The 14449-nt window shown below is 38.2% G+C and overlaps 1 protein-coding gene across 1 annotated transcript in view; it reads right to left on the bottom strand.

Moving 5' to 3' along the window:
- LOC110470903 (beta-Ala-His dipeptidase) overlaps positions 1–14449 on the bottom strand; it is a 39032-nt gene continuing 24583 nt past the window's right edge. The window contains 7 exon segments of the mRNA XM_085561495.1: positions 1–9377; positions 10230–10377; positions 10782–10826; positions 10829–10883; positions 11066–11230; positions 12561–12727; positions 13240–13318. Of these exon segments, the coding sequence (XP_085417621.1) occupies positions 9272–9377; positions 10230–10377; positions 10782–10826; positions 10829–10883; positions 11066–11230; positions 12561–12727; positions 13240–13318 (765 nt within the window). The 3' untranslated portion in view covers positions 1–9271.

Consider the following 14449-nt stretch of genomic DNA (forward strand, 5'->3'; position numbering starts at 1 on the left):
TACCAAAAATAATTAATTTTATTTTGCAATTATAGGCTGTATTTATTAAATGTTTACATCTGTGCATTTAATGTTCTGGCTTAGGTATATACAGAATTCTAAAGTTGTGCTGAAAAGTGGTTCTGTGTTTTGAAATAGTTACACTAATAAAATATATTAAATGCAATCTGAATAAGTCAATGAGTAATTAACAAGAACTAATAGATTATTTTATCAATGGATTGTAAACATAGACTATATTTATTTTCTAACAGAATATGACACTAGGAATTATTTTGCAGTTGCTATATTTCTACCACACCAAAATACTGATTTCACTAGAATTGTTACTCATTCCAAGAGTAGTACCAGCTCTTTACCTAGCTGTGTAACTTAAAACTTTCCCTGCCTTTCCTACGTAATATCCTGTGTTTGCTGCTGAACAAAAACACACATAAATTTGTGATTACTACTACCAGAAGTCAGACATTGAGCAGGATAAAGGCAGTCACCATAATCCAACTGAATCACGGGATTTCCCATCAGATTTGTTTAGAAGAAGTAACCCAATGACTCAGTGGCGATCTCATAGGTAGAATGTCGCTGGCACGCCCTCCGAAGGACATCATGGCATCTGTAGGATATCAAGTTATCAACGTCAGTCCATAAGGGTTCCTTAACCGCCATTGGTTTTTGACTGAGTAGCAATTTTTTTAAGAAGAGTTGCATATATCTTTATTCTGCAGTTCCAACCCCTAAGAAAACATGAAACAGAATAATTAGGATGTAAATACCGAGAACCTTTTTAGTGTCAATTCCCTCTACATATATGTTGCCGTGTCCACCCGATGTCCACTTTGGTCTGCCTGACCAGCAATGACACAGCAGATGGCAGGGGACACTCCCATGTGCCTCCAGGAGGTTGGGGGATCAACTAGGGTCAAGTGCTGATGCAGGTGACCTAATGGGAGAGACGGCAGACAATCACAGAAGAAAAGGGTGACTCTTCTGGGGCAAAGTCCAAGGGTTTATTGAGAGCTCCTAAGAGTTCAAACCTTACCGGAGCCAACAGAAGCACACCGAGGGGCAATGTGCAACAGTTTATAAATGTGGGTGGCAAGAGGGGAAGGGATCACCCTTCAGCCAATAAGGGATTTAGGGGAGTGGAAGTTGGGGAAACAGACAGATGCAAGGGCCAACAAGGGGGAACCAGAGGAGGGACCCCTGGTCCTTGCCCAATCACTCGATCCCCTGGGTAGAAGGTTCTGGAGTGGATGGGGAGTCGAGTGATGGGTGAGACACCAGGGAGAGGACAGGGGACATAGCATTTTTCAGGGGTGCATAGGCGGGGAGAACGTGCTTGGCATTGAAAGAGGAGGAGGAGGGAAATGACATATGAGGAAAGGGGTAATTTTAAGGCAGAACTATTGGGAAAAGTAGGGGGTACAGGAATAAACCATTACAACACAGGTACACAATACAAAAACAAATTACAACACATATATGTACACATGTATCTATATCTTCCCTTTTTTAATGCAAGTTATTTTGTTCATTTTTCAAGATGTGTGATTCAGGAAGCAAAGTGAAATATTCCAGTTTGACTAACCCGCTGTTGCATACTGTTCAAACTGGTGGCATTTGGTTGAGTCAGCATCCATGGAGGCATTTAAAGGATGTGTAGATGTGGCACTTAGGGACTTAGGGTTTACTAGTGGACTTGGCAGTGCTTGGGTAATTGTTGGACTTGAGAAGAAAATTAATGTCTTTATAAACAATTTGATGGGTGAAGAAAGTATGGATGTTAACATCTTTGAAATGGGTTTTAATGTCTATACTGACTTTGGGCAGCAGGTTTGTTGCAGAGCCCAAGCAGTTCTGCTCCTGAAACAGACAAGGGTCTGCACAAGCCTGAGTTTCTGAGCTTTGGGGTAAAATAGTTGGTTCAAGGAGGGAATATATGATAGGTGGTTTGGGAATGCTGTACCTTCCTAGTGCCTCAGTCAATGGGTAAAGAAGTTTGGGCAACGTATGGGCAGGAATTTGGGATAAAAGGAAGCTGCGCTCTCTGAAACCTTGAGAGAGAAAGCCACACGGGTGTGTGTCTCAGTTGAGTCTGTTTATTCAAATAAAGTTGCAGGACTCCTCTGTCTCCTTTTTGAACATAAACCTCTAGTGTTTGTGGATTTTCCTGACAGACTCGATAAAGGTCTTTTTTAGTAGTGGACAATTTCAATGAACAATTCTATGAATCGGCCATGGTCCTGTGATCCTGGTCTCTCACTGGTGCAGCACCACTGTGATCCAAGGCTTAGCTGGTTCCGGCACTGCCTCGGCCAAACGGCAGCCTGGGCAGAACATAGGTGGCTTCTGGCAGGCTCAGCAGGGTCACAGAGGGACCAGGGCACTGCCAGTGCCACATGAGCACAGATGGGCTGGCTGAGGCCAAGTGGCTCAGCTGTGATGTGGTTTTATGGGGAGCTGCCCCTGTGAAGGGAACCATGGCAGCAGTTCAGTGCCCACTGCCCCTGGTGTCCAAAGGGATGGGGGGCAAGCCTGCAGAGCCCTGCTCCGCAGCCGGGCAGCCACGACAGCTCTAGGAACCAGCTAAGGAGTGACCACATCAGGGCACGGCTGCACCTTTATGCCAGTGAGGTCACGCTGCCCGTGGCACCCGCCGCCATGCTTTCATTAAAGGCTTCACCTCGTGATTCACTTCATGTTACCTGCTGGGTTCGTTGCCCAGTCGTGCCAAGGAACTTACTTGAAGTGCAATAGTTAACCATTTTTACATAAACAAAATGCTTGCACACAGCTAGGTACCTTTTGTTAATTTTTTTTCTTGTGATATAAAGAACCTTATGCAGACAGGTAAAAATTACGTCCATACCTTCTTCACCCATCAAATTGTTTGTAAAGACATTAACTTTCCTCTCAAGTCCAACAATTACCTGAGCACTGCCAAGTCCACTAGTAAAAATTACATGGTTTCCCAACTTTTCCTGCTCTCGTAAGTGCAATATAAATGTTTGAGAAAAATAAGTAAAGCACCCGAGCTTTAATGGAACACTTACAAAGGATTTGTTTGAATTTCTTATAATTATGTAAAATCTAGGGGGAAAATACTATTTTTGAGCAGCTTGAAGTGATTGAAAGGGTTTTTTTGCAATTAAAATACTTTTATAGGAGTTTAAGTTTACAGATAGAAGTTGCAAGAATATGAAGAAAAACAAGATGGTGCTTGAAGTTCTCCCACTTAACAAAAGAAAGAGTGACTGCAAATCCTTTCATTTGGCCCTGGATCATGCATCATACAGGCCTAGTCTTGCCAATAGTATTTAAGGCTTTCAATTCAGCCTACAACACAGAAGAATAGGGGCCATGGATGTCTATCTGCATGTACACAGACAGGTATCTTCACAGAGGCACTTGAAGAGTCACATGTGTTCTTTCATCAGATCCTGAATAATATGACTTATGTTTCTCTAGAGCCAGGTTACAATCCAGATGAGGAGTGGTAAGAGAACTGTGTAACAGCCATGACTTGTAAAAGTCCAGAACAGTAGTCATATAGCTGTATGCTCAGTGTCACAGTAGCCAACATCCCAAAAATAAATAGTAAAAAATGGTCATAGAAAGCAGTTATATATAAGCACCAACAACTAAACTGTTTTGCATACACAATACAAATCATGCAGGCAGGAGACCTCACTTATGTCTCTGTGCATGCAGCTTTCTAGCTACAAACATCAATATCAATATACGAATAAATCAGATGTTGGTTTTTTCCTGTGCTGAGAAATAACTGACATTACTTGAAGCACACAGGCAGAAATTTTACACATGGACATTAAGTCTTCAGGCTGTTCCCTCCAGAAAATCCCATGTTAAGATACATCAGTGCCTATAGAGAATAGCAGTTGAATATCCTTTTTCTTGTGCCCATACACTTTGGTGTGCCCTTTATAAGGGTGACTTAGCAAAGGCACCACTGACTGCTACTGCTAGCTTGTTCACCAGGAATGAAGCTAGCACAGCATCTGTCATGGTTTTGTTTGTTTGCTTATTAGTTTGTTTAAAATGGACTTTTCATTCCACTGTTTTTCAATAAAAAGTGGACTATGTGTAAATTTTGGTAAAAGGCAGCTTTAGAAAGGATGTACTTCCAGGATTTTACTGTCCTTACATTGTGATTAAATGAAACTTTACCTTTTGAAGTTGTCACTGGAATATTAGGGTTGCTGCCAAATTGAGGATGTTAACCCTGCCTATGGAATTTAGTGCTTTGTCAGGAAGGCAACAGTGCACAGGAGACAAGTAAAGCAGTACTAACTCTTGAATTTCTAATTGTGAAAAAAGAGTGATGCAACCATAGATGTATTTTGTATGAGGGCTCTGCCATTGCTTGTTTCTTCACACCAGAAGAATATATGTCAGGAGTGTGTCATGGTGAATATTTTCAGTTTTCTATTACAGAGATTTTACAGTTTCATTTCTATGCTCCCCTTCAGTTCCACAAATAAAATTACTAGGATGTTTGAATTATTCTTACAGATAAAAAAAAAAAATTGAAATTGCATTGGAAGCATGGGAAACATGCAATTGGCCAAAACGTCATGTTACTTCACAGTGAGAGATCATCAAAATTATTTTGAGACAGGTAGCAAAATCAGCATTATCCACACATACATCCACAGCATCTGATTTCATCTACCTACAGATATGTTTCAGTCTATCTGGAGGCCGACTCTGCCAAACCTCCAAGGATTTAGTTTCCTTGTACTGTGAATTTCTAATAAAAATTATTTAATTTTAGCAATAATCTATTGCAGTAAAATGAGAATCATTTATTACCCTGTATTGTCTGTTATGTGTGAAGATGTCCAGCTTGCCAGAATTTACAGCTCTGCAGCTGTATAATTAATCTCTTGCAAACTCACAAAGCAAGTTTCTCAAATAGACATATATCTCAAATAGAAACATCAAGTACATTATGCATCACTACATAAAAATTTAATGTGGCAGCAGATCAGAAAATAATATGCAAAAAAATGTTTGCTACATGAAATAGAGATTTAATTCTTATTTTTCATCTTCACTAAGTCAACATATTATCCACCTGGCACATGCATCCTAGTCCTGTTAGAACTACATCCACTGAAATAAGAATGTGTTTATACTGTTAGCTTCAAAGGAAGAATTTTCTGATTACACACTGAGATTCTCAAATGCTCATCAAGTAAGGAATGTGACCATTTTCCTTTGCTGTTGGGATGCACCTTATGCAGGGTGGACTTTGGACCTTAAGCAAGGCTTTGTTCGGCTTTTTTCCCCTCTCAGGAGTAAAGTTGCTTAACAAAAATAATCCAAATTTCACACCTATGGAAGTGTGTTTGCACTTTCACTGATCTCTTTAATTCCACAAATACACAGCTGTTGCTCCTGCCTTGAGGATAAGTGAATGTGGCATGTTTCACCGAAAGAACCTGAGTGAAATTGCATAACAATATACAAGCACATTTTCAGATAGTATTTACAATTCTTGAAACTCTGTGAGAGTGGATAAAGTAACTAGGAACTATCCCCATTGTCTTCCATCCAAACAACTCATTCCATGTGCAACCAGCGGAAAACTGGGAGCTGCTGATCCTCCCATTACAACAGACAGTGACTTACCTCCTCAGAAAGTAGTGGAAATGCCAAATGAATTCTAAGTGACTTCAGGAAGAGGACTCACACTGATTCAAGTTCACAGCTGAAAAAAAAAAGATAAGAGGTTTCAAGATTGCATACCACCATGTTTGTCTTGTTAGCAGATAATTTTGAATGCCCTGGTCTAGTTTTATGTAATCTAGTGTAGCAGCATTGCAGAAAAACCTTTGCTACATATTTGTCAAAATTATCTGCAACATGGAGGTGTTCATCATACACTGTGAAGAATGCAAGTGAGAACATCACTGATATATTTGGCAGTAGAGCAAACCAGACAAATGCACTCTGTTAACAAGGAGCTGTTCATATTTTTCTATTAATATATTTGTTTAAAATATTTAACGACACACCTCCTAATGGGAATGATGTGTCTCCAGCTCTAAATACAGATATACATGGATTTGGACTCAATGATCCTTATGGGTCCCTTCCAACTCTAGATATTCTATGATACAAGGTATAAATGTGAAAATCAGATAAGCTTCACCTTGGAGCAATAAGTATTTAACTTTACATGTTACTTGCAGCTGGAATGTTCCAGAAGAAACAAGGGAACTCGTGGGTCTCACTGGCACCAGCCACTGTGGCATGGGCCTCTGTGTCACAGGTAAAGGCACACTTGCACAATCTTCCCTGTCCAGACATGGACTATGAACATCCATAACTAGCAAGGCATTTTATAACATTTTGTGAAACAAGCCAAATGCACTATTCTGAAAGAAATAACTAGCAGGAGTCAAAGTTAAACTTCTTGGGAGTAGTGTTGCTGAAAAGAAAAACCATAACTACATGAGTAAGCCTCATTTCCGCTTTCACAGGCTAAGCAAATGATAACCTGATTACTTTTCAGTCTCAGGAGGCTGCTCAGCTCTCTATGCCTTCAGCTTCTATTGTCAGCATCTTATTCTCCATGATTTTAGCTGACACACTTTTCAGTCTTCTCTTTTGAAACATTACTTAAGGATTAAAAACTGTTTATCTAATAAAAATGTCACTTTCACACTTAAACCCACTGATTTTAAATGGAAATGAAGATGTTCTAATTTATTCTTTCACATTAATAATCAGTACATCTAGAGTAAGGTTAACAAATAGAAGCATATATTAATCCTATTTCTAACACTAGTATTGTAGAAATATCTTTAATTTACTGTGGCAACATATAGCTGTTAGTGCAACCAAGAACATTTCTAGAAATGTTGTATAGCACTACACACCTTAGGAAAAATGCGTACCATTTCTTTTTTCTACAAGTCTGATGAGATGCTGCATAATATTAAAAAACAAAAGGAAATAGAGGGTGGATACTCATTCTTGATCTAAGAAGGAAAGAGTAGCTCTCAATACCCCTGTGGGCAGGAGCTGCTTTCCCAATGCTTTCTTTCTTTCATGGACAGAAGAATCTGAAGCTTTATGCTCTTTCTCTCCTCTGGGACTGAAGGAGGCATGGAGATGGTCTGCATCTTTCAGTGGCCCCACTGCTTCACTCTCATCACTTTAACTTGACAGTAAGTGGCTACTTCAGAGCAGAACCTTATTTCAGTGAACTGCTCTGAGAGTATCTGCACTTCTAAAATTATGCTCTTTTTTGGCTCTATTTTATTTGGCATTCCAAAGAGCAACAGTGAAAAACAAATAAACCCATCTTCCATTCCAATTTAATAATGTTGTAGAACGCATAGACAGCATATATTATAGTGGCCTTTCATAGCAGTCATGTTCCTAAAACACAGTCTCCCTCCCTCTTTCATGAAGAAATCTGCCACCTCCATCTCACCAACTTTTCAACTCTTCTGCCAAAAGGGTAATATTTATGCACAGAGATTTCTTTCCATTATGTTTTAAGTTAATCTGGGGTTGGTTCTTTACAGGACTAACACTTTGTCTTAATGATCCTTGTGGGTCTCTTCTAACTTGGCATATTCCATAACTTGGAAAACCACTACAAACTCAGAGATTGCAGTATTTTATGTCAGGCATATGTCTTAAAATATTTCAGCAAAATTCCCTCGTGTACCTCTATGGTGTGATAGCTTTTAAGCATGGACCAATCTGCCCTGAGTCCTGTGCAGTCACTGGAGTACTCACCCCTGCAACATTCATTAATTACTGTGCTGGTTCCTAAATGCTTTCAACAGGTGAAGGAACCCAAGTGTCATAGAGAATTATTTGCAAGTTGATGATATGCAAACCAGTGTCTTCTGGTCTTTGATGCTTTTGGTCCTTGTCCTCGAGTACACTGCAGTTCTGCAGTCAGCAGTGCCAAGTCAGACTGAGCTGGGTCCTCCTTTTCCCCTTGAACACCATCAGCAGCCAGAGCCAGAATCCTTACTCAGCTCTTGCAGCTGAACTGGGGGCCTCATGGTCTCAGGTAGGGCTGAAGATGGGTGTTTATTGAGAATGTATGAGTATTCCCTTCTATTGACTCTGCATCCACATCTTTGTTCTTGCAGATTTTTGCAGGGAGGTAAGGAGGATCCAAAGTACTCTATGTAATTTACTTAATGTAATATTTTAAACAGTAGGGATAACACTACTGGTTCCATTGGTTTGGGTGTGTGTGAGTTAATTGTGTTAGAGTAAAAATCACATTTTAAAGTTTAAAAAAATCTAGATTTGAATGACAATCTTTGTGCTGGATGTTTTGCCTAAATAACAAACAGAACTCTCAACTAATTGGTTTTTATTTCAAAATATATAATTTGCCTTTAACTTAATTATTAATGTAAACTGATGCTTTAAAAGCAATTAAGAACCGGTTGCTAATTGGGTGGAAAAAACCCTTCTGATGACAGGCTTTGGCCAAAAGAGATGTTTACAAAAATTTCTTTCTAGTGTATGGAAAGAAAGTCACATGAAGAAAATTATTAAGTGATTCTTAAAACTGCTTACAGCATAGTAAGAGGTGATTTGGATGAGAGGGAAGGCAGAATCCAGACCTGGAAATGTTTATTTATTGTTGTAGTTCTGCTTACCTCAGTGATTATACCCATAAATAGATAATAAGAGGCAAATCACATCAAACTCAACAAGAACATTTCACTGCACTTCCTATTTAAAACCTTCAGTTAAGGACAAGGAAAGAGATTAATTTGATAGTAGATCTTTCTTCAAAGAATTACATAAGTATAATTCTGTATATAGTTAGGAGGAAACTACAGTGTGTATTGCTTATATTCAGAAACTGGAATGTGAGCTGGGCAGCATGAAGAGTGATACTATAAAACAGAAATAAAGTCATTTTGATAAAATGGATGAATAAATTCCCTTTGCCTTGAAGTTTAAAACTAAAATGCAACATGTTCCATGCAGCAAGAATGAATTATCCCTTATCTTATTTTACACCACTAGGGATAAGATCACTTGATGGACCAAATAACAAATGCATGCCATTTAGTAGTATGCCAGGAAATAGCACAGCATTTATTTTTTTTCCCCACCAATTCACAGCCACTGAATATGTGATTTATATGTTTGATATAAGTTTGATATAAATATATGTTTGATATAAGTGTTTATATGTTTGATATAAGTTCAAAAATTTAAGAAAGTGCTTTGCTGATTTTCTTGATATGATCTGTCAGTTGATAGTCTCTGTGTGGGAAGTTTCATGTAAGTTCCAATGTAGCTTTGATATCTCCAGGAAAAAAGCTGCAAACAATTTGTTTCTGTCAATATAGTTGTGTCTGTGAAGAAGGAAAGAAACACAATGAAGTCTTGTCAGGCTGTCCTGCTCTTAAAATTAGGAGTGTAGTCCAGTGAAGTTCCATGAGTCTTCAGAGGAATTTGCAATATTGGTAAGCCCTGAAAATTACCCAGTGCACAGAAGTGCTGGACATCTTTTAATTTGATATTCCTCTGGATTTACTTCAGAAAACTTTTTCCAGGTTTACATACCCAAATTGGTATTATCTGTAGCCAGGAGCACTGAGGCTTTAATGAGGGGAGACAAAAAGTAATTTGAGAATTATTGTAGGATTCTCCTCTTTCCCGAGTTCAGCATGAGTTGACTCAGAGCCTGCACAAATGTTCAGGCAACACACTGAATAGTGGTTTACCATGGTGCCTCCAACAATAAACAACAGTGAGGAATTTAAGCTATATTTTATATAATTATGCTAGTTTATGTCCCTGGATGATAAATGAATCTTTATAGCCATTTATACTGAAAACCACCAAAATCCTCACATAACCGTATCTGTGACTGGCACACTTCAAAACAGATGCTGTGATAGAAGAGTGCCCATCCACACCATCATCTTTCACACCAGAGGCAAATTTCATTGCTATAGAAATGAAAATTGCCAGTGCAATGAATTTAAAGACTGAGTAGACACCCAGTGAAAAGTGTATAATGGTATGGATTAGTCTGGGAATTTTGCTTGCTTGCTTAGCACAGGAACGAGTGAGCTGGAGATAGTAGCTTTGAGCTGCCCAATGCACAGCAAAGCTTCCCATCTGGGCATGCTCATTCATGGGCACCAAGGGACTTCAATTCTCCCCCTTCTCTAATAGCAGCAAAAGAAAATGAAAGAAACCTGCTTATTTTCTCGTTCTGGGAATGCTCCCCGTCATCAGCCGCTCCAATTGGAAGCATCGTCACAATTTTCTGCGCCACAGTCTGAAACATTCTGGCAACAGGAATTGTTGAACCATCACAGATGAAATCTGGATCTTCTCCAAAAACTGAAATACATGGGGAAAATTAATTAATAAATAGGTGTAATCCAGGTGCTTATTTCTGCTATCATAGATCTAAGCAAAGAGCTGATACTAAGAGCTTCTGAGTAGAAATGGGTTTGAGTGTGTAGCCAATTGATGTCACAAATCAGCTCTACTCTATAAACCTCTGATTTCTTATCAATACAAAAATAAATAAATGAGATCTTTTGGCTACTTCTGTAAAGCATATCAAAATTTAACTAGGTATAGAAGATGTTGATGAGTTATTCTGTCAGAATCAATGAGGTTTATAAGAGTAAGAGGCTGCAGCACTAAATTGGGAAATCTGTTTTGCCCTATTGTTGAGCACGATGCCCCTGAACACTTACAGACACACTAAGAATTGGGGGGGAAAAAAAGGATCACACCTGTTTTTATTGCCCTTCTTGCTGCTTTATGTAGTAGATCATTACTTTCAGTTTGTTTGGATTGTTCCTCTTGGAAAAGACACCCTCCAAGTGTTCCACCACCTGTAGGGAAAATATTTCTAAAAAGCTTTCATCTTGCAACTTCAAGCTTATACCCACATTCCTCCTTCTCTTGGAAAGAAATAAGTGCTAAAAAATTCCATTTACTACAAGTCTAGGTTTGTAAGGTAATAAGAGAGACTTAGTTTACACAGTAGTGGCCAAAGAAAAGATTTGTGTCTTACCTGTTCTTTCACAACCAAAAGGTCCATGTGGGGAACCTGATGGATTGAGAATTTGCTAATTACTTTTGCTGGAATGATTGTGTTAATGCCTGGTTCATGGAAAGCTCCTTCAATCCCATGAATAGAGAGAGAGGGGTAACACCACAGGTGTAGGAGTATTTCTTCCTTTAAAAAAAATAATTCAAAATATAAGAGATTGATATAAACAAGCCACAATTTATATAAACAAGTTTTTGATCTTAAAATTTGTATTTGGAGACCTGTATTTTAGAGGTATTTGATTTTTTATTTAAACCCATGCACGTGTATTTTCATTTTAAAAAAATACTACTACTTTCAGTCATAGAAAGATTTGGATAGTAACGGTTTCTCATGAAAAATAATAAAAATAGAATATTGTTTTTAAAATCTTCAAAGTAAAATTTCCTAGTGCAAGGTAGTATCAGAACTTTTGATCTGACTGCCTCTTTATCCTGAATTTGTCACTGGAAAAACCATGAAGTAAGATACATCCCAGATGATACCAGTGAAGAAATTCTACTAATGAACACTGAAAAGCACATAGGAATTATAATTTTCAGTAACCAAGTTTTTCTGGCGAAAATGCAGAGGAGAAACAAAATATGATTATTATTCTCAAGAAAATAGGAGAAATATATAAATTATAAACTGGTCTTCATGCAGAACCTCAGAGTGCTGCTGCTTTCCTTCAGTTTTATGAGACTAGACCTTTATCTATACATAAAACTAGCATAAATTCATCCTCATCAAAACTCAGATAGTATAGTTACATTATACTTTTGTATTACTGATTCTAACAATCTAGCTTTAGGTAATCTGAAAGCTTTTTCACAGAAATAAAAGCATCCATGTTAGCAGAACCTACACCACAATAATTATGTTTGTGATAAAAAAATAATCAACTCCTTTCTCCTAGCTGCCATTCTTGTGCAGAGAAATATTTCCAAGCCAGACCTTACCTGCTGGTTTTTTATTTAGGATATAATTTTTAATTGCTGGTAAGGAGAGGCTTGTAGCTTTGGATGCTTTTTATGGCACGCTTGGCAGACATCAAAATCTATTAAATAAAAAAAAACCCAAAACATATCTGCCTAAGACTGCCTCCCATTTTTTCAGAGCTGAATACAACTTTTTTCCTACTATGTAACCTAAATGTAGGCATTTTAATGCATGTTTTATTTGGCTGATTATGCTTGGGGAGGGGGGGGGGGGAGTAGGCAAGGAAGAGAGACACTGTTAGTTTTGCATCATTGTTTTTAATTGATTGTTCATATTTCTGATCACTTTCCCCGGATGCAATGCCTTACATTTTCAGCAGACTAGTTTTATTTACCTCTTATTTCTCAGTGCTCCTTTATTTTATTTTGAGCTTTCCATTGACTGAAAATTCCTTTCAGTTTGGCTTTATATATAAATGCTACAAATAGATGATTTAAATTCCTTCTGCTGAGTATTCATGCAGATTTTACATTACCTTGGTGCCATAGAGGAATTTTTTCACAGCACAGTTATTTCTGTGTTCCTCTAGATCAAATTCAATCAATTCATATAACTTCCTTTCCTCCTCTGTCAGGGCAGCAACACTGTCGTAGATTCCAGGGATCTGAATACGACCTGTGGAATCCACAAGGCTGTCTGCAAAATAGGATTCAGAAATAGGGAACCTATTTCTTCCCCTTGGCAATCATAATACCTTCTCCCTTCTATCTAGCTCTTGACCAAATTAGGAACAACTCTTTGCATATGTCAAGTTGCTTCCCCTAACTTATGTTTGCATATTTATTAAGAAAATCATTGAGCTGCTGTTTGTATGTAGTGTGTGATGTGTCAACCCAGCTTCTGACATGAAAACATCATCCTACTGGGATACAAAGCAGCATTAGAAAGTCAGGTTTTGCTATGTGTGCATGCATTAAAGTTGCCTGTAATCCTTAAATGTTCTTAACTGATGTGTGACTGACATCATGTCTAAAGTCCTGGCCTTACTGGGACATTCCCTTCCTCAGCTGCCGCCACCATAGCTGTGTTGAGGTTTGGAAATCTGGGGATGTTGCTTCAATGAGACTTACCTTACAAGAGTTAAACGTGGCCCTGCCCTTCATTAGGCCGATATGGGCAGCTCCCCCCAGCTGCTCCTGGGCAGTGATTGTGCAGCACTATCAGCTCCAGCAGCGGCTCATGAATGATGCCTCCAAAAGTTCCAGGGTGAAGGTCCTTGCTGCCACACCCAACCTGTACCAAAACCACTGGTTACTTGTAAACACTCACTACCTTACTCTTCTGTGAGTTTTTGTTTTCCACAGTGACTGGTGGTACCATTTTTTAAAAATAAGATTACAAATAAACAGTATTTTTTTTTCTGACCCTTAAATGGAAAACATAATGTCAGGAGCAATCTGCTTTGGCAGAGAAGATGGAGCTCTGTTGTCAGCCACCAAGAGAGAGAAATTCAGCTGTCTGTAGTGCTCACAGATTTGAGAGCAAGGGTCCTCCTCCACTCCATCTTTTGCTTCAGTAAGATTAAAGACATCATACATTAAACGTTTGCATATTATTACTGTTTCTAACACTGGAGAATAAATTCTTCAAGTTGTCTACCCTTTTTATTTAATGCAAAATCTTCTTTTAAAAAGGCAAAAAATAATCTTGTTTGATATTAAGAATATATGTCCAATCTTAATTCAAGATTGCAACAAATAAAAATTTATAGCTCTCTTGAATAACAAGTCGTTAGAATAGAGGCATTTGAGTTATTAAATGGGCTATTTTTCCAGACACATTTTCATACTTGAGTTTATCATAAAATATTTTCCTGCAAAGAACTTGTTTATTCTTCTCAAAACCTCATTACAGCTAACTGTCTACTAGCAGGGAGAGATCATTTTTGATGTTTTAATAGCATCATTTTTCTTAGCCAAGACTTAGAAGAATTGAATCAAGACTGCCAAGGCTCTTTCAGTTTAAAAAAAATTCATTCTTTTTCAGACATAAAGGTTAATGCAGATTTTTCTTTAGTTCTCAAGTTCTTTAATCTTCTCTCTGAATTCCTTTTATGCTTGCTTCATCAGGAAGCATTTCAGATGAGAAATTTCTGCTCTTTATTTCACAGTAGCTCACATTACCAGCTAAATTTAGCATGTTGGCTACAGTGGACTTTTATTTACACCTGCCAGTGTTTACAAAAATTGTGTGTGGCTTTTAAACATAGAGATCCAACCAAACTGAGTCCCTTTAGGCTGATTTATTGTACTAAGCAGTATCTTCTGCAGCAGAATTATGGTTTTAGATAGAGTTGGAGAGGCAGGTGTAGGGATTGGTGTCCACAAGAACAGAGTTGATGTGCAGAGGGGAGGATGAGAAGAG

The sequence above is a fragment of the Lonchura striata genome, chromosome 2 (assembly GCF_050655825.1).
Source record: "Lonchura striata isolate lonStrDom1 chromosome 2, ASM5065582v1, whole genome shotgun sequence".
In the NCBI taxonomy this organism is placed as follows: Eukaryota; Metazoa; Chordata; class Aves; order Passeriformes; family Estrildidae; genus Lonchura; species Lonchura striata.